Genomic DNA, 26,448 nt, shown 5'->3' with positions numbered 1-26,448 from the left:
TATCTTTATTGCCATAGAATAATTGCTTCAATGTGCCTTTAAGAACAACTGCTTGGTCTTTAAAAGTCAGCTTTATGACCAGATAGATGGTGTAGTGATGGTGTTCAACTCTCACTAGCTTGTTTGTTTATCACTATGAACAGCTGTGGCTAAACAGGTGCCCTGTGGATTTTAAGGCTACTCTCAACAGAAGATATGTTGATGACACATTCCTACTTTTTCATGATATCAAACCCATGATTTAATTTTTAGGTTTCCACCAAAATCAATGGTAAAAGGACATTATTATTTCTAGATATTCAGGTCAAACGTTTAAATAACTGGTTTACTCCAACTAGTTATCACAAGAAAACGTTTGGTATTCTCCACGACCATTTTGATAACCTTACAAAATTTCCCTTTAAATAAAATGTAGGACTTAAAAGTTCTGTTGTGTATGTTGAAACTATTTTACTCTTCATTGCGAACTTGCATCTATATTTTGAGTAAAAACACTTTTCCTAAACATTTCTTGGAAAATAAAATAAGGAAACTACACACAATTTCAAAATCTCCATGAATTGTAATTCTCTCCTTTTAAGGAAGGTAGAGCAACACTGTAAGAATTACATTACAAAAATCACTACATATTTCATCACAAAGACATCATTCCTATTTCCCCCTATATTAATGGGTGTCATTTATCAACATACTTATGTATACTTGAAGGCTACCTATATTGGTAATTAAAAATATGTGCCCATGAACATATAGGAACATCACACAGAATTGGTTAGAAACTCGTCCATTTGTATCTCTTGATGACAAGAAATCCATTTCAAATAAAAATGTATCTCCAAACAACTGGCACGGGTATTAACACTTTTAACGATAAGCAGAGAATAACCTTTCGACAGTCCTAGGACATCTTCAGGTTAACAAAAAACCAAATAAAACACCTGTTTTGATAACCTGAAGATGAACTAGAAAGGTCGAAACATTGTTCTCTGTTTGTCAATAAAAGTGTTAATACCCATGCCAGCCGTTCTGAGATACATTTGTATCTCTCTTCTATACATTTACACAAGGAACATTACAAATATAAAATATTTATAAATCACTTCTGAATTCTGGCATCACTTAAATAATAATTATTCAGAATTTGACAATAACAAAAACTCATATCTGCCATCATAATTCTAAATATTTATTGTTCTGTTACTTATATCCTGTTCTTTTCCTTTAATTTTATTCCACCATCTTGATATATCTAATGCAAACAGTGTACCAAAGTACAAACTTACGCAATTACAGATTACTAACAATGGGAGATATGTAACTCAAACTGTTTGAAAATTAAATATGTTACCAATCATTGCAGTGTGTTTTTCATGCAGTGAGTCAATGTTCTTCAGTTATGAATAGTGAAAAACTAGCATTCAATCGAGTTGAAAACTGCATAAAAAGTAGTTTTGTAACGTACAAAAAACATCAGTTCCATTCCTTCAAATATGTCACTGAAGATCACAGATGTTAATGAATATATACACAATAATTATCTTTGAAGCTATACTATAAATGAAACCTTTACTTTGAATTATTTGCAAACTAAGATTTCCCACACGAATAATGAATGTTATTACTGCATGTAATATTGAATGTTAAATATCTGAACAATAGAGTTGTAAGCATTTTATATTCTTTATAGGTGAACAGTTTGTTAGAATTGTGAACACATCAGTTCTTTTGTGTTTAGATATATCCATGTTATATCTGATGAGCCCTCTTTCCTATTTAAATGATTTTCTTTGCTATCATAACTTTTAATTATTTATGACAGAAATAACTGTTCTGTTGTTATTTCTTGTATACACAAAAAGTTATGTTTAATTTTGTACAATCTCTTTGTGGATACAACTTCCAAGAAATATTTTTTAAGGAGAAAGTGCAATAAAAATAAGTTTTATTATTCACAACTCTCCAACACTTTACCTTGGTTTGCTCAATCTTCTTTATGCTTTTTACGAAGGTACTGTTACTAAAATCATTTCAAAAATATTAAACTATAACATATACAGCACATTTTAACACACAAACTGCTAATACAAAAGCCAGACAACTATATCAATAACAATAAAGCAAGAGTAAGGGAATAAAGATAACCTACTTAAAAAGCTCACAGAGGGCATTACCTTTGGCAAAATCCGTCGAGGCTGACAAAACTGAGCGTAGACTTGAGGTAAAGGATATCTGGGCTGTAAGCAAAGCAATAATTGTATTAAAGTAAACAATGGTAAAAGAAAGAAGAGAAAATGCAAGCCAAATTCAACATACATCAGTGCCTAACCACAGGGAGCTCAACAAATATGCACCATTCAAACATATTAGGGAATTTTTACACTGAGAACGGAAGTTGCAAAGCTGCAAATATATGTACCCTAATGAATGAATGGGTAAATAACAATTTTAGGCAGAAGTTTAATGGATGCAAGTAATCAATGATGTTGATTATATAATGATGACAAATGAAGGCATGAAGTTGTGTAAGACTGTCAACAGATTCTTAAGATTCAAGGAAACATGGTGCTTAAATTATACTCAGAGTTCTGCAGTGAAAACAACCACAAAGAGAGCTATGTTATTTGAAGACATCATCTAGGTGCAACTTTTAAAATATTTCTAGGATTTCACACAATCAGCGAAAAACAAAAACTCTTTAATAAATCAAAATTATTACAGCAGTCTTTAGTACTAAACATAATAGATTATTTCAGGGTTTATGGCTTGGATTGAAATACAAGTTTTTAATACTGAACAAAACAGGTTATTTTAAGGTTTTAGCTCAGGTTAATTAAGTTACAAAGAGTCAATACCAAGCTATCATTTCTCTGTCTTCTTGGATTTTGATACAATAATTCAATTAAACTACATAGTTTCTAGACCAAAATTACGACATTTCTGAAATGTCATTTCTTTTTTATTTTGTGTTCTAAGATTTTTTTCTAATCTTTGATGAAACCACATAAACATAAACAGGGGCTAAAACAAACATGGGGCCATTACCCGAAAACGAATATTTTCTTCAAATTCCATAGCAATACTTCTAATTTGTAATAAACATTTCTCCTTATTTTTGTTATTTTATCCTTCTGGAATATCGAAGAGCACACACCACATAGATTTGACAAAATTACATATATTAGTTTTCCTGTATTAACCAAGAGTAGAATTATTTATACAAAAAAGCTGTTATTTCTCATTCAGTCATAATGTTTAAAATATTTGATTAACGTTTTCACACTTAATGAGAACAATGTACAGAGCCAAAATGAGTTAGCAAGTTTTCAATCACTTTTGTCCATTAAACACAACAAAGAAAAGTTCAGATGTATTCTTAGCTAGAGGATTGTACAGAAAGTCAGGTTTATCTATATACCATAAGTACCGGTTGTTGAACAAGTGGTTCTTTTCTTTGTGTCTCATGAAACATTTCCTTTTTATCACTCATGTAATGATCCTCTTTTTCTGGATCTGGCTGACAGAGCACATGTTGTTCTTGTTCTTGACACATGTTTTTTGTGATAGGGGCAAAAGATCTTGTACAGTTCATAGAAGAGTAGCGAGCTGATCCATAAAAAACTTGATTTTGTTTGTCTCTGTAAGCCACTCTCCAGTATGTTTCAGGTATCCTTCAAGAAATATTGTTCTATATTGACATTAACATTTCTAAAATTCTCAGGAAAAGAGTTACTCAAAGAAAGAAAAAACTAAAACACAACAGCTTCAAAATTAATTTAGTACTTTCACTGTTACAAAAGTTCATTGAAACTAATTGTGCATCAGATGGACAAATTTGTATCATTACTACATAAAAAAACTACAGCATAGATGGAACATCAGATGGACAGAGTAGTATTATTACTATTGAAAAAGCTTTATAACACTGATGGAACACCGGATGGACAGAGTAATATTATTACTATTACACATAATTAAAGAAATAATTAGTTACATACTTCTTTTAAAGCAAGTTTCCTTTTAAGTTAATCAGTCAAAGAGATTTTTTAAGATTTAGAAATGTGTCAGACTGGTTGAAAACTATCATTATCAGAAAAAAATATACAATATTAGACAAAAGTTTTCAAATTCAGCAAACAAAAAGGTTAGATAAAGTAAGTTGCTAGTAAGTTCATCTCAACATCAGTTTTACTAACAGGAAATTATTAATCAGCAAATAATAATCAAAGGGTAATGGCTTTGAGATTTTAGTTTTTTGTGCCTCAGGACCTTCAACTTTTAAATAAGTGTTTCATAATACCTAATTATCTAAAAGAAAACTAAGTCTGCATGTGTGGAAGGTAGAGAGTAAAACTTACTTTTCCTGGTATTCTTGAAAAGATTCTTTAGTTTTGTTTTTTTCCTCTCTCTTCTTTTTTAGTTCATCACTCTGAGCCTCTTTAGACTTTCCTGAAACTTTTGACGTTTTATTTTTGCCAAACCTGAAATTATCATTTGGAGAAATAGTGTTTTATGAGTGGCTTCATTATGCTTTTTTTGTTTTTAATACATTTCAAGAAAACATACTTTTCACTGTGTTCCATCCCCTCTTAAGCAGTATCTTAATTGTTTAATGGAACAGTAAATTGGTATTTTAACAAAGATCAAAGAATGTGACAATTTTAACTTAGTAGAATACAGTAACACTAAAACAGCTGTCCTTAACAATTGATCATACAGGTTCTTTCACATAATGTAGCCACTTACATCAACAACGCATCACTTAAATACTAGGATTAGTGATGGGTCCCCACCAGCTTTTTAAACATATTATTCTAAGCTACAAACAAATGTACTAGTTTCTTTATGAGTTTATCACTCTGTTGGTTTCAGGCTACTAAATAATTGACAATGTAAACAAAAACTCTTTAATTAAAATACTCATGAATACTACAGTTTATGAAACTAATTAATAGTGGGGTTTCCTGGGTATCTTACATAGAAAATTAGTAACTTTCACCCAAATGTTTATTTAACAGCTCTTTACAATGGATATTGTAGCATCTAGAAGCAGAAAATTATTCAACCTGATGTAATGTATAGACTGTACCAGCAGTAGAGTGCTTAAACACAAGTTAGTAATTTGAGAGTCAACTATTACATATCCGTGCTTCTGGTTTGATAAGTACCAGTGGCACTTACAACTGCCCGTATATGGTACTTCACGAGTACTTTTTTTACAGTCCCTGTAAATGACACGAAGTCCACTACTTTTGCATGTAATGGGAGAGATTCAGATAAAATGAGAACAACATACTGTTACTGCATTTATTAGAAATAATCTGGTATCACATGATATCACAGATTTTTCTTTCATGACAGCATGGTATCTGAAACATGTATATTTTTGTATGTGGTACCATTTAATTCATCATAAACATTTTATACAGATCATTCAGAAAATAATACTTTATCAATTTTAAATAATGGATGTGTTACATGAAACTTTTAAAACACATTTCAAAAACTTTTCTTTCTGCATGATTTAATAAGTGTCACCTTGTGAAACTTCTATTTTGCAGGGGCCGCTACATGTGTGTTGCTTTGTTCCTTACCACAATCTATCCCCTACAATATTTAAACTGTTTAGAAACTACAACTGAAAAACAATTGCTAACAGCCCTCGTAGATTTTTACAGATGCCTCTCAATTTGTCAGACATGAAGCACTGATGTATAAAATTAACAGTCACTTTTTGAGTTGTTTACTTAGCTTTAAATTTAGAGTAGAGCATATTTAGCATTATAGAAACTGGTAACAACCAGTTTAGAGAAGGAGGTGTTACCTATCTGCAGAAAATATTGTAGAATAGCCGTTACTTTGTTTCTTTGCTGTTGAGTGCAAAGCTACACAATAAGCTAGCAATACTGTACCCACTATGAGTATCAAAACCCAGTTTTAAGCAGTGTGAACCATTGGGATGCAAATAACTGTTGTCTGTAAATAAAAAAATGATAAAATTCCGAGTCCAAGAACTGCAAAAAACAAACTGCCATTTTGTTTTTAAAATTTCCTATCCAACATATTTTGTAGATTGAATTTTTCCCAGTACATCTAATTGGAACAAAATTTTCACATATCAAATTCAAAATAAAAACAAATTTCATTTCAGTCAAGTAAAACATGCATTTTCCAAATAGCACAATTATCTTTTTTTTTACAATTACTTAGCAAAAATATTTAATGAAACTTGTTACACCTAACCAGAATTCACTTAACACTTTCCAGGCAGGTACTAAATACAATATGTGATACAGAAACTAATTTATTTTGAAAACGTGTCACATAGCTACTTGTTTGGGAAGTTTTTCATGACTAGAAATAAATGAATTATTTTCTTGCTTAATATCAAGAAGTTAGGCCTAATTCAATGCCTTAGAGTTTGATATATTTTTATTTAGAACTATAACATCATATTAAATTATCAGATCTTTTATCCTCTTTTCATCATTGTCTAACAATACCAAGTTAAAGGGATGATTACAAGAATGAAGAAAATTTGTTCATGGAAGATGTTATGAGAAATAACTTGAAAAGTTCCATTGTAGTTTTTGTGTCCTGTGAGATCATTACATAGATATAATCACTAAACATCAGATTCTCAAGAAAAAGTAGATTAACTATTCAACAGTGATATGCCAAACCTTACAACCAGATTCAAACTGAAAATTTGCTTTAAAAACTGCATATATAGAATAAGAGACACAAGAACAATTCTTTAATATTTACTGTAAGTATGCCAAATTCAATGTCATTCTAAATAATAAGATGTGTTGGGACACTTACTTAAACATTGAACCCAGTCCTTTCAATAAACTTTTCTTCTTGTTTTTGGAAAATTTATAATCAGGACTAAGGACATCGTCTGGAGTACGGTCACTACTGACTGATGGACGGTTTAAAACTGCTGCCAGGGGTGAACATCCATAACTTTCAATACTGGCTAAGCTACCATTTTCACTTTCTTCATATATCATGAAAAACAAAAATTAAAGTTCAATGACATTTTATCATACTCATTGTGATGCCCTTGAGGTGTCCAAAATAAACCTAAAAACTGATACATATCAGAAAACTTAATATACCAAAATTTAAGAGTAATAACCCAGAAAATACATGTTGATAAAACAAGGAGCATACAATTCATGAACCAAACAACTATTTCCTTTTGTGTGCAGGGTTAATACTTCACATATTGGTACTTTAGCCCTCTATCGTTTTAATGTTTTCATGTAATTGCTGTTCCAGGATATAATTTTAGTAAAATATAAATATCATTACTTTCAACCTATTCATTATAAAAATATACCTGACATTCAAGTTAGGTTTAAACAACTTAAAAACAGGGCAATGAATAAGTTAGTACAATGTTTTCATGTAGTTAAATAGTGAATAGTTTAGCTGAGGATAATAAAGAATTGATTGCTTTATTGTCAGCACTGAGAAAGAAATAGTTTAGAGAGAAATTACGAATCTAAAACTTGAAATGTGTAAGAGCTGTATGAAAAAAAATTGAACTAAACGTTCATCTAGGAGAAATGAAGAAAGAAAAAAATGCCATTTGCTGCATATTTCTTAAAATAAATTTATGTGTCAGTGAATGTACAATATATTTTATTTGTATGTTTGTTCATCTGTTCAAGATATGAAAATAAGTTTATTTAATCCTACTAGTTCTATATGACATGCATTTAATGAACAGTATTAATCCATAATGATAATGTAGAGGAAAGAGTGGTTTTTATTTGTCATGCATAAAAGTGTTCAAAGGTGCATCTTACTGACCAATCAACAGATGATGAATTAGAACAAAAACCAATATAAGTCTGGTATCAGTAAAAACTGTAGTTGCTAGGGTCTTTGGTTGCAAAGATGAAATAATACTTTATAGATTTACAGTATTCATATTGTAATCATCCCCTAAGAGTTTAGCAGTTATTTGCTTAGTTAGAGGCTTATATATAATAAATTAACGCATAATACACAAAGCATTTCTGCATGTGTATACAGACATTTTTTCTTTCAACTTCATATAAACAAGTGTTTTTAGATATGTATGTATTTTTTAATGTTCCAACTTGGTTTCTTTTTCCTTAATATGATAAAGTGCTAAGTAATTTGGCTGTGGTTTTAATGGATAATCTATGGATTGTTTTTGTAAACAAATAACTGTATTATAGTGTCCTATTTTATTTTAGGAATATAGTTTTATTTTGTTAAGTGATAACAATTATAGGTTAAATCTAATTGTTTTTGTCTACTGTTCTAATTTTCGCAATTATTGTTTATAGTATTCATTATAAGTTAATGATAAAATTGTTTCCTGTACTTGATAACCTTAACTATAGACACAGATTTAAGTTTAACTGGAAGGTTCTTCCTTATTGGGTGAATATTTTTGATGTTCTCCGACAGGCACTTGTACAGTTGTCAGTTTAACAGTTAAAAATATAAACAAAATATTAAAAAACAAATAATCAGAGGTAGATAAAGTTGTTTGTTGTAAACCACTTTCTGCAAACAATACTTACGATTATTCACTTCTACAGCTACTTCGGGCGACTGACATGTCGTGGAAAAATGTTCTTCACCATCAGTGTTTTTAACGGCAGCAGCAGAGCTGTCTTTCAGAATCTCAGATCTTTTGTCCTTCTTCAGTTCTTGAACATTCTCAGTACTTTCTGAATTACTTGATTTCTTCCCAATTATTAAAGGCTTAACTTCTAGAGGCATCTTTTGAACATTCTCAGTACTTTCTGAATTACTTGATTTCTTCCCAATTATTAAAGGCTTAACTTCTAGAGGCATCTTTTGGACATTCTCATTTTCTTTTGCTATGGGTATTTGTGAAAAAAACTCAATTTGTAAATTGTATGCTAAAATAATGATATTCAACCGACATATATAATTCTATAGAAACTGGTGTTGTCACAATTAACACATGTAAATTATTATTAACGTGTTCACTATAACACTAATCTAAACATTGGGTGTTTAGATAAAGTTAGCTTATTCTAAAGTGTGTATATAAAATTATTGTGTCACTGGTTAAAAATCCAAACTACTGTGTCACTGTTTTAAAATCCAATATACCACACTTTTTTTAATTTATCAACAAAATACAAAACTATACTTAAAAGTAGAACTAGCTATTCATACAGCTAAAGTTGAATTAAATTTTCAACGTAAATAGCATTTGATGCATATATGAGCTCAGAGACTTCTAGTATTTGAGTAGAAGTACCCCTTAACTTTGAGCTACTGACCCAAGAGAAAACAGCCAATTATGCCACAATGGCTTTGTCTAACTATTCAAAACAAATAATGGAATTGACTTTGACTCTTATAGTGCACCAACAAATAAAAGTATCTGTGGTTTGGATCCATGGCAAAACTACTAAAGGTGTCTGTAGTCACTCCTAATTCTGAATTACTGACCAGGAAGACACCAGTCAGGATAACACTTTTATCCACCATCCAAACAGAAGGATTGTCTGTCTCTCTAATAACAGCTTAAAGTAATAGAAATATTTTGATGTATATCATAAATCTATCTTGCCAGCTCTAAAACCTAAAATTCTACCACAGTGCCAATCTAAGTTAAAAGTTTATGATATATACAGTAGCATCATATCTTGATGTCCAAACTTTTCAATCCTCTGTGAAACATTAGGATGTGCCTGGTCCTATTCAGCTAATTTAAATAATTTTTACTGGGGTTAAAGTTATGATTTTTAAGGTATCCTTTATTACTCAGTTTATATTTCTATGTTAACACTTCATACATTTTAAAAGCTCTTAAAATCACTCTTTCAATAAAAATTAAATAAAAACGTTCAAAATCTCCCTTAACATTCTGGTATCCAAAAATTAAAAGTTCACTCTAAAATAATATTTCTAATACTGAAAACTTATGAGAAGTATAATTAATTATAATCATGCTTAACCAGATTTAAAAAGGTTTTTACATGATGGCAACTGTCATAGTAAAAAATGAGTAATATAAAATTGTTCCAATCACTACTGTATTTTATGCATCCCCACTGACTTGATGTACTCTGTATTGCTCAAAATGCATGATTGGCGATGGCTTTGACAGGCACAGTATGGTTGAAATACTATTATATATTCCTCTTTTTGAAAAAATACAGAATGTAGTGTTATAAAAATATAATAAGCTGAGTATCTTATGACCAGTATAACTAATACCTCGTGTGTTCATGATAAAAAGTAAACAGTTTGTCTTCATTACAGTCTATACTACCATCAAAATATTAAATGTATATTGTTATTACAAATATCACATAATTTGGGACTGCAGCTGTATCAAATCAAAACAAAAGGATGTTGTTTGTTCATATCAATTATATTTTATCTGAAATTAATTTATAGAAATTAGTGTAGAGAATCATCATTTAAAATGGAACACAATGAAGATAAATACTTAGATGTTAAGAAGGTTACTACTACAGATGGGGCTGGATGGTGTAATGTAGTTGACCACATAATCAAAAACCAATTCTGCAATGCAACTAAGGTATCTTAAAAATTGATTATAGTGTTTCCACCTTTAGATTTCAAGACAGATTCTGAGTGATAGATCCATAGATATCCATGAGAAACTAAGCACTCTCTTCAATATTTAATTAAACTTATATATTAACAAATACAGCTTTACTACAATACATTACAGCATATTACCAGTCATAACCCATAAACAGTTGATCTGTTTCAGAATCTTGTATAAAGGTATGCAACAACAGCTATCTGTACACATCAGCCTGTAGACTACAGGAGAGGCACCTGATAAATATCACTCACCATCAACCCTTGAGCTAATCAAACAACAAGATTTGACTTTACTCTTATAGTGCACCCAAGTGTGGAACAAGTTATTCTGTGGAAATGGCCTGCAAAACATGGACCCACAAAGCTAGGACTCATAAACAGTTAATAAAAACATTCAAGTATCTAATTATTACTAGGATCATTTCTGTGGGTATGAAAAATCACAGTTGACTATCAAACATGGAATTTTCAAAACAGTAGATCTCACACCACTGAAAGAAAAAACCACCTTGTGATTAGCTACAAAATAAAGGTTCAAAGAAATAAATTAAAAACTGTATTATTATGATGACATTTTTATCTCTACTAAGGAACACATAATCACATCAACCAAGTGTTAAATACTTAGACTAATGTTATAAGTTAATGTTGAATAATATATGCATTCACAGAACTTGACAAGAGCTCAGTACAAACTAGGATCGTTTTATCCAATGAACAAAATGAACAGTTGCTCAGGGTCCACCTAATATGTGCTTTAGAGAGTAATATGTGGGTGGGAGTGGGAGGAACTTCCTTGGTTTGAGTTTTATTTTTAATAAAAGGTGGTGTCTACATAAAAAACAGTTTAAAAACTATTTTAACGGTAAATCAGTAATGCAAAAGCTCTCACCATCTGCATGAATTTTGTCCAAAGACTGATCTCTGCAATGCGTATTTTCAAAAGCACTTTGCTTGTACTGTAAGTCTGCTATCTGCAAATGTCTTGTCAACTGTTCAGGATCATTTCTCTGATACTGCTCCTTATGTTTTCCGTCTTCTCTCCCTTGTTTATTTCTCTTAAAGGTATTTGTTTTTGTAGCATCCAGCTTAGCATGTCGTTTTTCTGATACACTGCGTCGACCAATACCGTCTCGAGAGAGATTAAAAGAGTCCTCATCTAGAGAAGATATCCTACAAAAATTTTACTTTAAATCAATAAAAAATTAACTACAAAATAAATGATGTACAAACTTATTAAGGCACATGCACATGAAATGCTTTTTTAATTTCTAGCATAAAGCTTAAATGGCACTTTTGTGACACACTGTGTCACCAGATACTACCTATAGAGAAACTAAAGGACTTCATGAGTATAAGTTATTCGACAAATAATTTCTTGGAATCCATAAAAGTTACTTTTCTTGACTATAAAATAAATAAATAAAAAATTAGCTTCTGAATTTTTGTGAAGGCTATTTCTAAGTCAATGTTACCTGTCGGCTCCTCCCTTTTTTAGAAACCAAACATGTCTCTATCAAAAAATAAAGTACATTTACAAGTTTGCTGATGTAATTAAATGGGGAAAATATTTATACATAATGTCAACACCAGATGTAAGATTTTTATAGTAACTTACAGACTGTCTCTATTATTCTGGGTAGCTTTTGATTCAAGTTTATCATTCTTCTTGTCTTCATTTTCCAATGTAAACAGCAAGTTATACGATGATTCTGGATGGCTCGTGGAATACAATGGCTTATTTGCTTCTTCACTCACTACACTTTGAGTAGTGTCCATATCAGTATAACCATCTGACTTAATAAGATCACAGCTAGCATGATAAAGTTGATGGTCACTCCAATTTTCATGACTTGCACACAGATATGATTCACTGTGAAGTGTATTTTTAGGTTTTATTTGACTGTAATAACCCTGTTCTGTCAGCCTGTCAACCACAGGGTTTCTGATAGATAGAACAGGAGAATCAAAAATAAGATTCTTTTTCTCAAGACACTTACTCTCTCTCTGATTCATGTTTTCATCAAAATCCAAATTACAGTTGAGAGTGCAGACAGTTCTGTGGTTCAATGACATACCATCCTCAATGTTTTTACTGGGTTCTACACTTACTCTGTCTTCTGTTTCAGCAAATGAATTGTGAATGAAACTTCCATTTGCAGATCCACATCTAGAGTCACCTCCTGAGCTAAGCATCAAGTTATTTAAATCATTTAAAAATGACGAGCCATCATTTTCATTGCCCACTTCATCAATGCTAGGTGATACAATCATACGAGCAACTGTTAAGCTGATAGCACCAGGATGAACATTTGGACCTTCATTTTGGGTCATAGTTTTTCTTACAGTTTTCAAAGCTTCTGTGTTTGTCATATTGACTAAAGAAATACCATTAATACTCAAAAGTTGATCATCTGCTTTAAGACGGCCATCCTTAAAAAAAAAGAAACAAAAATAAGTGAATTGAGGAGAAAGTTATTAAACTAAAAAAGCAGATGTCTGTAATTCTTACATTTAATTATTTTAAAAACGCATCTCTCATTGGCAGTGAAAACTAAATAAAAACATTTATTGGTTAAAGACATGTTCTTTTGTACATTTCTAAGATGTTAAAAATCTATTAAATATTAAACCAAACACCTAAAAAAATAGCTTATTCACTTCATTATTACTGTCTTGTCTGCTATCCTCTTAAATATTGGAATTTAACACAGAAGCTGTATAAACTGCAGAAAAACAATGCAGATACTCCAAAAGTTCTTAAATGTCATTTTTCTGTAAATCTTTCTCCCATATCTAAACTACTGGTGGTGTGGTTATTTTTCACCTATATTTGCCTGTTTGTTTGTTTCTTGAATTTTGTGCAAAGCTATATGAAGGCTACCTGCACTAGCTGTTCCTAGTGTAAGACTAGAGGGAAGGTAGCCAGTCATTATCACCCACTCTCAACTCTTTTATTAACAATTAGTGTGTTTGACTGTCAGATTAAAATGCCCCTACAGCTGAAAGAGTGAGCATGTTTGGTATGATGTGGATTCAAACCTGCGACCCTCAGATTGTGAGTCAAGTGTCCTAACCACCTGGCCATGCCAGGCTTTTTCCTCCTATATAGCACCTTATGCAATATGTGGACTACATATTATGACCCTAATGTTCAAGCATGAATATCTCTTAATTACGAACCACTGACCATAGCTACCAGTCAAGAGCACCCAAAACAGAAATACTGCAAGTTGTTTAAGCTAATTTTATTTTAGTTCATTTCAATGGTTAATATCAATTTTTAGAAAATTTTTATGTAACTCATAAAGCTATGGTTAAGATGTCGAAAATCATACCACATGGTATGCTATTTACAGTTATCTAAAGAAGAAATTTACAGAAACTAAATTAGGCAATATTTTGATAATATTAATTTTGTTTACTCTGAAGCAAGATGCTTATATATATATATATATGCTACTGGCCAAAATCTTAAGGCCAATGAACATTTTGCATTTTTAGACTCAACCACTTATATGAGTAGAGATTTGAAAGATGAAAATAAGAAAAGGAAAAATAAAAATAGAAAATTTTTTAGCATTTAGTAGGAAAATGTGAACACTGTGAAATTAGCCTAAATACTAGCTGGTCAAAAGTTTAAGACCATTCTGAAACAAAGCATTAATTGGTAAACAGTAACGAAATTTAGTCATTTGTGTTCAAGCATTAGCATTGTCAACATCTCTCACTGACATCTCCTGTGTTACATTGGGTAAAAACATAGCAAAGGCTAAACAGCTGACAGAATTTGAACGTGGCAGAATAGTTGAGCTGCAAAAGCAAGGTCTCTCTGAACGTGCCATTGCTGGTGAGATTGGGTGTAGTAAAACGCTGTTCCAAATTTCTTAAAAGACCCTGAGGAATACAGAATAAGACTTTCAAGTGGTTGGCCCAAGAAAATTTTGCTGGCGTTGAGCAGGAGGATTCAATGGGTTGTCCAACAAGACACCAGCCAATCATGAAACCAGATTAAGGCTCTTACAGATGCAGAATGCAGCTCTAAAACAATAAGACAGCATCTATGAGAGAAAGGCTTTAAAAACCATAAAGTCTTCAAAGGCCATGCCTACTTCCACACTATGAAATAGCTCGGTTACACTTTGCTGAGAAGCACCAAACATGGGACGTAGAAAAGTGGAAGAAGGTTTTTGTTCTCTGATGAGAAAACATTTAACCTTGATGGTCCAGATGACTTACAACGTTACTGGCATGATAAGGATATCCCACCAGAGACATTTTCTACACGATACAGTGGAGGAGGTTCCATCATAATCTGGGGTGCTTTCTCCTTCCATGGAACAATGGAGCTTCAGGTTACACAGAGGCATCAAACAGCAGCTTGCTACACTGGCATGTTGGAGAGAGCATCCTTATTGATTGAAAGCCCTCGCTTGTGTGGAAATGACTGGATCTTTCAGCAGGACAACACTGCAATCCACAATGCCCGCAGGACAAAGGACTTTTTCATGGTGAATAGCGTGATTCTCTTGGACCATCCAGCATGTTCGCCTGAACTGAACCCCATTGAAAATGTTTGGGAGTGGTTAGCAAGGGAAGTCTATACAAATGGACATCAATTCAAACACTGCATGATCTTTGTGAAGTCATCTTCACCACTTGGAATAACGTTCCAGCCAGCCTTCTGCAAACGCTTATATTGACCATGCCAAAGCGAATGTTTGCAGTTATTCGCAATGATAGCCATGCAACTCTCTACTGAGACCTCTTGTTGGCCATTTCCTACCCTGTTTAGGTCTTCTTTTTGGTATGGTCTTAAACTTTTGACCAGCTAGTATTTAGGCTAATTTCATAGTGCTCACATTTTTCCTATTAAATACTAAAACAGTTTATTTTATTTTCCATTTTCTTATTTTCATCTTTCGAAGCTTTACTCAAATAATTGGTTAAGTCTAACAACACAAAATGCATGTTTTTTTCTTTATGTTCATTGGCCAGCAGTGTATGTATATAAATTAATATCTATTATGATGAATTTCTGAACTTGTTATGTCAGAACACTACTTGAATTTTACATCTTTAAAAGTTAAGATAACTTTATATAAGATGAAGTTATTTAAAGTTAACAAGCAATGTCTGAATTAACCTGAATGTGCTTGCTAAACTGCTGCTCTCAGCCTGTCAAAAATGGAATTTTTTTTGCATTTCCTGCAAATTTGTCGACTTATTTTATAACTAATTTAATGGTGTAGAGAAATCATGAAGGAGAGAAGCACTTGAAGATACAGATACTTTTGTAGGATTAGAGGGAATGATATTTCTCTGAGAACTGGTTCCTGGTCCTCAATTATTCACTGAGAACATACTGTTTTTATTCAAAAATGCTTACATCAGTCATTCCATGCTGTGTACAAATGTAAGAAGCATCAATTGCAACACTGATCTGAAGGTTACAAGATCACAAAATGCTCATAACATCTCCAGTGTACCATGTGTCGACATGACTATGATGGGATACTCATGAATGAAAAAACAAGCAACAAAATTGGTGAAAGGAGTTTTACCTCCGATAAAGGCAATGAGCTAAATAAATGTCCAAAGTGAAGCACATTTACAAGGAAGCCTTGGCAACAGAAGAACTTGAGAAAGAATAGTAGTCAAGGGCCAACGAACAGCGTTCGTGAGTTGCTTACTTCATTATGCTAGGTTTGAAGGATGACCATCGTTCACAATGGTAACTCTTCACCTGTACAATTTTAAGACTTTAAAACTGTGACAAAACATTCAGTAGATCATGCCTTATCCATTCTTGTAAATGCAATGGAGCCCCACCCACTCAGCATATTACTAAAATTCTTTCTGTTGACATAAAACAGCTTGTTAAAGAATTTCACAATGTTTAATATTATATAAATATTGCATAATATTTTCCTCTGGATATTAAACCTGTTTCTGCTGTGATACATGGCAGTGCTTGCCATTACAAATTATTTTCTTAATATTTGAATTTTATAACTAGTTTTGATAAAATTCCATTGCAAAATCTACAAATAAAATATATGATGACAAGAACTCTGCAATGATGTAGCATCAAATGTTAAACCTCATAACATAACTGCTCAAGTACATTTTTATTAAAAGAACAAATATATATATATATAATAACTAGTACTTTTCTTGGTTTATACCTATTTTAAGAGAGTTTAAGATGAGAAAAAATTACCCATTTTAAAGGAACAAGTTCACATATAACTCATGCTTTTGTTTAGTTAATTTTTCTAACCTTGGAAGCAGCTCCTCCATGAATAATTGACTTTATAAATATTCCAAAATCCACAGGTCCATTATGGGTCACTGATGTGTGACCTTTGACACTGATCCCTAATCCTGCTGAACCTGTGTCATTCAAAGGAATGTCAAAGGTAAAAACTTCTTTGTATTGCCAAGGATTTATATTAACAGCATCACTTGCCTTTTCAGGTGGCTAATAGTAAGAACAAAGTACATGTTACATCAAAAATACAAGTAAAAAATACATGTATTATTTATATATATATCTAAGTAAAGAGAGATTACAAGATAGCATACAAAACTAAACTTAACAGCACATAATTAAACAACAGATATGCATCTTAGGATGGCTGAAGATGACCTAAGAAGGTCAAAATGTTATTCTCTACTATATTTTGATTGAAATGTTAATACCCATATGAGTCGTCCTGAGATATATTTTTATTTCAGTTAGGTTTCTTGTCATCACATAAAAAAACATATATATAAAATACCCACCAACAATAAATACAAAACATAATCGAAGCTGTGAGATTTATTCAATGAAGGAAGGAATCACATAAGGAGTGAGCATTAAGAAATAACAATAACACATCTAAACTTTGAACATATGGCCATCTTGGGAATACTTCACTTAACAGCATATAACAAGAATAATCTACCAATCATGATGTTAACAAGTTCACAAAATACATTTGAGCTAATATGATTGGCTGCCAGTGACATTCAAAATATTTCAAGTTATATACTTTAAATCTGATAGAAAACTATTCAGAACAGATAAATTTAGGAAACAACACCCACCTTTTATAATTCCCCTTTATAAAAAGCACATGGCTTTAAAATCTTTTTTCAATTTATCATTTGACTTTTCACTCTTACTTTCAAATAGATTATTAATTGCTATTTTACATTTGGTTAAATTAGAAAAATGAAGCAACTAAGGCATTTCAGATAAAAAATGAGGAATCATTTTAGTGAGTTTCTAATATTAATTTTGAAATGAGATGCTCATTATGAACATATATATGTATATATATTGCAACTTATTAATTTGTCTATACACTTTAGGGACATATTATTTTAAAACATTCAAACAGAGCTGAAATTAAATACAGTTTCAAATTTACAATTTTAATGTCATGTGCAAATACAATTAGATTCACAATGGTTTCTGCTTCCAAACTTCTAAGTTATAAGTGTGTATGTAAAACAGTAGTGGAGTGGTCCCCTCACTCTGGCTTGTTTTACACTTGCATGCCAACCAGGATCAACCCTGGAACTTTTTAATAATCAAACACTTGACCAATGTACTCATAGCATATAAGGATTTTGTTTTTCACAAAATGTTGTTTAAAATCTGTAATATTATTATAAAGAGATTATGAATAATTAATATACCAAATGCATTTATCAATCCACGTAATGTATAAAATAAAACTAACTTAATAATATGTCAAGCTATTTAAATAAATTCTCTGAATGAAAGTAGTTACTAGTGGGTGAAATCTGTTTCACTTTCTTTACTGCTATACTGTATCATGCTTCATATTAGTAGGTTAAATTAGTTTTCTCAAATTAATAAATAAGCAGCACTATTCATGTTAATATCTTGTCTTCTAACTTTCCAACACATGACAAAAGTTGGAACTTAATATTACATAAGAATATCGAATCCCAAGTTTTAATAACTTTTAATTTTAACTTTTAACTTTTAAAATTTTAATAAGATAAAAAATGTGATTTCTACTGCATCATCAGTCTGTCTTGTAATTTATCATATTTTAAGAAAGGTAAGAATTATCTTATGTTAATATCTCATCTTCTCAGTTGTTGTGATCTGAAAGTAATTATTATATAAGTATTTCATGATTCTCCATACCAAAGGTGTCTTTTCTCTAAAATATATTTAATATTAGTGTTTTTATGTACAACTTACTATCTTCCTAGGAAGATTAGAAATCACATCAACATCTTGTCTTGACACAAGTAGATTCACAACACTTCCTGGTGACACATTCTTTAAAATTGCTACTGCCTCAGCCTGAGATAGACCCGTCACTTCAACTTGATTAACCTGGTAAAAAACAAAATATCTATTCAATAGTCACTATATTTAATTAAAGAAAAATGTCTTTAGTGCAACTTAATAATTTTATAGTTCTGCTTTGATGACAAATACTGCAAAAGCCACAGAAAAAACAAGTGAATAGTAATAAGAGAAATGTGGTTTTGATTATTCAAACAAGTTTCCTTCATCTAGCCTTATTTTGGATCTTAACCCTTTCAGTACTTTTGTTTTAAAGTTGCTCCAGTTTAAGTTTGTGCAGAACTGTTTTATAATATTATAAGATGCTCTTACATTACTGTCACCTCAGAACATATATATAACATGTTTTGATACATAAATGTTGGGACTCATGTAACCTAACACCAATGTCTATACCAATACACACACACACACACACACACACACACACACACACACACATATATATATATATCCCATGTGCAAATTTCCAAAATAAACATGGTAAAAAAAAAGCTTAAAAATTTATCCTAGGCTGTTGGTTCTCAAATCAATTTTCAGGCTCACATACCTTGTCTTATTTAAACATCTTTGAGTACAAACATAGACCTAACTAAAAACATGAACCTAGTAGCAAATATTAATAATATAGCCCAACCCTTTCCAGTTAGTGGGAAGGATGTGATTTTTTCTAGCAGAATTGAACAATGTGTGGTGTGATTATTTTTTTTCAGTTTAAAGCAAAGAAAACACTGGTGAATGTACAAATAAAGAGTGGAGTATGTATGTATGTGTGTATATATATATACACACACACACAAACTGAATAATCAAATTTGACTTATTATAAATTTTATAATTATAAACTAATATTTTTTATGTATCATTAATATTAGTTTCACATATCACTATTTGATAATTCTTGCCCTTAATAATTTCGATTTTAAAAATAAAAAGTCTCACTGAAAGTGTTAACATCTTATCAAATGGAATAGCAAAGATCATCACCTGTTGGTAATATACAGCTGTGAATGTTTCATAAAATCTTAATGCCTACCGAGTTACACCTTTGATTAAAACCAAATTAGTAATGTCTAGATGCATAATTGATATAACAGAGGAAATACACCTCAACTGTTTGTTTGTAGTTAATTACAAAACTGCACAAAGGGCTAACTGTGCTCTTCTCTCCTCAGGTACTGAAACCTAGTTTCTAACATTGTAAGTCTGTAGATATATTACTGTGTCACTGGGAAGCAACACATCTCAACAACTACCATTTCATTAAGGTTTTCCCCACATTTAAATGATGGAAACTTAAAAAGCTCAACATATCAATTCAAAGCAATAACAGAATAATGAACACCTTTAAGAGTCTATCTCCTGGTTTCAGTCTTCCATCTTTTACTGCAGCTCCTTTTGGTAAAATATTTTTTATGTAAATAGGACAGAAGCCAAGAGCAGGATTATCTCGTGTAGTGATACTGAAACCTAAACCATCAGGTCCTGAAAAAAATTGATAAAGTATAACTAGTTTTTAATAGATTGTTTCACAAAAGTAGCCATTCCTGTTGGTTTACAGATTATATAATAGAGATGGGAAAAATACAAGGACATTATTAGAAACTAAAGGGATTCTGTAAAAAACTGCAATCAAACCTCATACCAAAGTATTAATCAATTTTGGTGAGAACACTTAAAAGAAACACATTTTTAAAATAAATGCTAAACATACATCATTGCAAAAAAGACAGACAGGTGTCATACTTTGTATTTAGATACAGTATTTTATCTGTACAAAGATAACATGACATTATAAATAGATAACACTAAACTGTACAATAAAACTTCAGAGTATTATAATACTGTTGTGACAACATATTATAATTAGATTAATAGCGTATATTATATCACAATTTTACTTTCCCGACATGGATTTCCAGAGAGTGTATAAAAGCATTCCAACTTCACATTGTTTGTTGAATGTGAATGATAACAAGACCTTTCTCTGAATTACTAGAGCTTATCAGGTTAGCTGGGCTATAACATACAAGATCTTAGTCAAAATGCTATTCATATTTACATTTTAAAAGCATAATACGGTTTAAATTTTACACTACATGACACCATAAAACAGTTAAAGGTCATCTACCATGCTGTATACAGAACAATAATAAGAGCAAATGTTTTAACAGTAGTTTCTCACAGAGAACTTTTACGATCAATTGCTAGACTTGAAAAAGAAATTTCACAAAGAACCTTTACTTTTATAAACTATCAAGATAATTTAAAAGCCAGTATCTCAGTACTTAGGTATTCTACACCGATGGTAGTCTACACACGATGCCTGTCTACAAAGTGGTAGAAACAGATATTTTACCTTTTATTAGCTGTACTTTAAATTTTCTTCCCATTTTTCTGGTATTAGAAGCAAGAAGTACATTCTTTTGGCCAAATGAGACTGTATTAATTGGTGTTGAAATTCTATCAGACTTTGTACCTGTAACATTTATTTTTTAAATCAATGATTTTAACTAAAATATTGTTAACAGTAAAGTTCCCGCTTAAAGCTCAGAAACTAACCATGAGACTAGTTGTACCTTTAATGAATTACAAAAAACAAACAGTTATAGGCTAACAATTACCTTAACAACAACAATTATTTCATGAATATCCAGAAAAGTGTAAGTGATTGTGTAAAAATGTTTTTAATTGTTATCTCCATAGTAACAAAGACTTCAAAAACCCATACTGAAACACTAACATCAACAAACCTTTTAACTATAATTCATCACCTTTTTCTCCATCTTCTTGTAAGTTTTTCCTTTGGACATCAATTCTTTCTTCAAATAAAGTGCTCTTAATACTTTCTGAAGACGGAGAAAGACACCCTAAAAAAGAGTTGGATTTCTTTCCCAGTTGATGTTGAATTTCAGAGCTCTGAAGAGCATTTCTGAATATGTTTTGGGCTTCTGGAAAATCAACATGAACTAGGTTTTGCTGGTTTATCTCAACAATCCTGTCACTGACCTGCAACTTTCCATCTTTCCACACTTTATTACCTGGTTCTACTCCTTGAACTCTATGTCCATTAACTCTGAAGACAAGTAAACAAAGATAAAGTTACAACTGTTAGCCACTCACACAGAACCTACTAGTCATTGATTCTAAAGGATCATACTTGTTTATTGTTATTAATATATGGCTTCAAAATGAACCAGCAATGGTCGGTTCTAAATATTCCAATCCACATTTATTTACTCTTAGTTTCATGTTCATAAAGATTCAATCATATCAGCACATTTTAATTTACATTTGATTAAATTAAGTTTGAAAATTTACAGTTATATCTTTATTATAATCCAACTGAAAATATTTACAACTGATTAATGAATGCATTCCTTGTCTATTTGTTTGTTCTTGTTTCTTTTTTGGTTGTTGTTGTTAAGTACAAAGCTGAATAATGGGCTATTCAAGATGTGCCTGCCACAGGTATCAAAACCCAATGTTCAGTATTATAAATCTTAAGACTTGTTGCTGAGTGACTGAACCATTGAATTCTAATAATTAAAAGTTAGCTACATTATTCACTGAGTTATTCATAACCTGTGATCAAAAATTATTAATAAGTAACTTAATAAATTAAACTTAATATAAGTTACATCCCCAGCTAATGTATTTTACAGTAAGTCAATTTTCAGAAAAAGAAACATTAAGTATCTTGATAAACAACAATGAAAGCACCTTTTCTCATTTTTGGATAATATCAATGAGAAAGTTTACATCTGTAAGTTGAACAATGATTACTTCTAATTTACAAATCATTTAATTATCTGTGCAGATACAATACAATTACCATAACTTGGGTCCAGGTATGAACACATTTTTTTCAGAAAACACAGTTTAATTTTCTTTTCTTATGAATATTCTCAACTTTACACATTTTTGCTTTAAATTTCAGTCATTCTTATATGATTGATAAAAACGTTATAACTTCTTAACTAGATACTATGAAACAAACATATATACAGAGAACTAACTGTTCATCATTATCTTCACTTTTCTCTTCTGAATAAGTTGTGGCTATTGGTCTGGTTTCTGGTTCTTTCCTTCCCTTGTTTTGTTTCTGCATTCAAAATTCAATAAAAATTAGTTACATCAACAAAGTACATAGTTATATTTTGCTGGTTAAAAATCAGAAACTACATTTCAGTGTTTTGAAACAGTGACAGAGATTTATAATATCAGTTAACTTAATCTGTGATTTATAAATATTAAATCTCTTTTTACATGGTGTACTATATTACATTCAGAATTCAAATATTACTAAGAATAATGATAATCCTATAATATATTTGTTATAGGTTTACAATTAATGAAAGGAATTTATACTTGTGTTATTAATTCTATAAAATGTTATTATTAAATTTTCAAGCATATATAAGGATAAAATGATATTTTATAAACTCTGGATTTTCTCAACCCATGGATCAAGACCTAAAATTGGTCGTTAAAATGAATCAAATAACCACAAACAGGCTTTGATAATTTATTTAGTAAGTATTTAATAAGTAAGGTTATTCTTGTACTAAAACTATTCACTAGGTTGTAACTGGAAGTCAATACTTACAAATGGATAATTTATTTTTATTGGTATTATACAGCCCTTGATGTACAAATAAAACCTGTTTATTAAAATAGATTGTTTGTTTAGAATTCACCACAAAGCTACACAATGGACTATCAGTGCTCTGCCCATCACTGATATTGAAACCCAGTTTCTAGTAGTGTGAGTCCACAGACATACCTCTGTGCCACTGGGAAGGCCATTAAAATAGAAAGTTTAGCAAGGTTTAGAAGATTAATCATTACAGGTTGATAGGAAGCCCCCCTCCATTAGCTCAGTGGTAAACCTAAAGGTTAATTTCCACAAAAGGGGGCTTATTTTAACTATTCACACCACTTTACAGCAGTGTATTTTCTGTAAGTCAGTCAGTAGACACTAAAATGACGTCCATATGGATGCTTAACGTTGCAATTTGTACAGTCATGACATCAGTAAAATGAGCACATACCATGAATCACAAGAAGAATTATGCCCTCTGTATACTACAACATAGTATGGCACATGAACTTCAAAACACGAAATAAAAACATTTGTTACTCTTAATTTTTGTTTTATGTACTCTTGAAACAAAACAACACTTTCAAGGACACTGCACAAGTGCATTTAATATATAACACTAAAATCTGGGTTTTGATATCTGTCAAAGGCACAGCACAGATAGCCAATTCTGGAGATTTGTACTCAACAACAAACACTCTAACAAAGCTGAACCATAATTATAATATCAAGTGTTCTCTTTCTCCTTAGATTAACAAGTATAAATGTTTGTCTGTAGGATAACTTACATATCAGAATTTTCCATTTTTCCAAGTAAAAATGCATTTCACTACAACTATCACAAAAATATCAAACAAAGACTATCCCAAACTTACCATCAACAGTTGTCTTTCAGCAGCTTCTTCCCATCGACAGATATTTTACTGTTAGATAACACAGACAGTCTAACAGAACAACGAGGCCCAAAGCGAGTAAAACTGAACTCATCCTTGTTAGAAGTCAAACTGTTACTGATTGATGCAGTTTCTGGCTCTCTTAAACTCAGCTTTAAAAGATATAGAAAATAGATACAAAAACTTCTGGTTAGTAGATATACAAACTGTTTTGCGTAAAGTTTATTATTTAGTTCACTTTATGACATGATATTCATTATTTAATTTTCATAAGAAGAGTGTTAAAATTAATTAGCTTAAAAGGTGATAGTTAGGATAACTTTTATTACATAATTTGGTAAAGGTTGTGCATTGTGGATGTGGTTCAGTTATTGTAAATTAATGTCCCATTATTCAAACTTTCTGTATTTTCTCATTGCCTTAAGTGAGTATTGTTACATCATAGTGTCATGTAGGGCCTAGAAAGTTCTAGGCCCTAGTTGTGCAATATACATATAGGCAAATAAGTGAGCCCAAGTTAAGTGAATAAAAGTAAAGTTAGGCTGCATGACTGTTAGTTTAGCCATAACAGACATTTAAAGTAAGTTTCACAATTAACAAAGATAAGGAGAATAATTTGTCTTGTCAAAGGGTGTTCTGAAGTAACTGAACTAGCTTATGTGGACTCTGTTTGAAAACAGAGAATTATTTCAAGCTCTGGCTACAGCTGTGATAACCACCAGCATAACAAATTTTTGAACACATGTTAGACTTGTTTTGAATATACTATTTTTAAAACAAGTAGATTGTGTGTGTCTGTTTACTGTTAACATATATAGCCAACAAGTCACAGACACCTATCATAAAAAATACATCCCCTAAAAACTGACACTGGTCAAGAAAAGCAGAACTGTATATCACACTGATTAAATTTAAAACCCAAAATAATTTAATTTATTTGTAAACTAACAATACATTTTGGACAGGCCATTTTAAAAGTAATAAATTTTTAACATCTTTACACTGAACACAACTCACAATTCAATAAAATAACCTTAACTTGAACTAACTAAATCACATGAAATAGTCTGATTTATGTTGAAACCAACCTGACAACTATCTAGTGCTAATTTCCTATTTATTTCTATTAAACTCAGCTTTAACTTGCTTTTTTCTTAACACAAACACACATAATATATTACCAGCTTTCAAAGTCAAGCAAAACTGAATATCTCTTCAAATGTGAGCACCAAAACATTCATGTCAACCACCACTGTTTGACTCCGAAAAAGTTTAAAAGTACCACGGCATAGTATTGCTATCACACCATTCAAACAGAAAGTTATGACATTTTAACTACAATTGAAAACTTTCATTCTGAGTTAATTTTTATTTAAAGAAACTTATCAATGCTTAATCATTTTAATGCAAATTACATCCAGGCATAACTATTTTTCACAGGATCTTTTACAAATTCTCCAGACTGTTGTGTTAAGATCCCCCACTAACCCTGTTGATTGTGCAAAGAATAATCTATGCAAAAACGTAGTTTTCAAATACCCTTTCAAGAATATGCATAGTTGATTAAAGTCTTTAAGTGATTATTCAATATGATTGTAAATTATTATGGAAAATGATACAAATAATTTTCAAACACATTAATTATTGTGCAAAATTAGCATTTTGTAATTAAAACTATCATCATACAAACAGAACAATTAGCATAACATCAGCAGTCAAAGAAATATCTAGACTGTCACATTCTCTAAGCTAAAACTATTAAATGATAAAAAAAACAACCTAAATACCAGCTATTATGATTTATATATTTATCAGGCTTTCTTCCAAACTTACTTAAATTGACTGCCTCCACAACCCTTTCCAAAGGACAACCACCCTGTTAAAGAAATACAACTGTCCTACCTGCAAACAAAATTATATTTCTGTCCTCTAGTCCTACCATTAAGTATAAAAACAAAACAATGATCCATCAACACTATCAATTCTCTTAACAATCTCAGAAACGT

The 26,448-nt window shown here is 31.1% G+C and overlaps 1 protein-coding gene across 5 annotated transcripts in view; it reads right to left on the bottom strand.

The window, feature by feature from the left end:
* LOC143234356 (uncharacterized) overlaps positions 1–26,448 on the bottom strand; it is a 66,513-nt gene that overhangs the window by 13,646 nt on the left and 26,419 nt on the right. For 4 of the 5 annotated variants that reach the window (XR_013018637.1, XR_013018636.1, XM_076471650.1 and 1 more), the window contains 14 exons: positions 24,425–24,594; positions 22,966–23,051; positions 21,721–22,022; positions 21,306–21,425; positions 20,292–20,431; positions 18,836–18,973; positions 16,889–17,089; positions 12,224–13,038; positions 11,498–11,778; positions 8,568–8,870; positions 6,823–7,000; positions 4,356–4,478; positions 3,416–3,668; positions 2,172–2,234 (listed from right to left, as the gene is read on the bottom strand). Coding sequence is in view for 3 of the 5 variants with exons in the window: in XM_076471650.1 (XP_076327765.1) it covers positions 2,172–2,234; positions 3,416–3,668; positions 4,356–4,478; positions 6,823–7,000; positions 8,568–8,870; positions 11,498–11,778; positions 12,224–13,038; positions 16,889–17,089; positions 18,836–18,973; positions 20,292–20,431; positions 21,306–21,425; positions 21,721–22,022; positions 22,966–23,051; positions 24,425–24,427 (3,006 nt within the window). In the remaining 2 variants the exon portion in view is untranslated. The remainder of the gene's footprint in view (positions 1–2,171; positions 2,235–3,415; positions 3,669–4,355; positions 4,479–6,822; positions 7,001–8,567; positions 8,871–11,497; positions 11,779–12,223; positions 13,039–16,888; positions 17,090–18,835; positions 18,974–20,291; positions 20,432–21,305; positions 21,426–21,720; positions 22,023–22,965; positions 23,052–24,424; positions 24,595–26,448) is intronic. The other variant, XM_076471651.1, reaches the window with a different exon arrangement.

Source organism: Tachypleus tridentatus, chromosome 12 (genome assembly GCF_004210375.1).
Source record: "Tachypleus tridentatus isolate NWPU-2018 chromosome 12, ASM421037v1, whole genome shotgun sequence".
NCBI lineage: Eukaryota > Metazoa > Arthropoda > Merostomata > Xiphosura > Limulidae > Tachypleus > Tachypleus tridentatus.
Note: the sequence above shows the minus strand (reverse complement) of the source record. Positions and strands in the feature narration are given on the sequence as shown.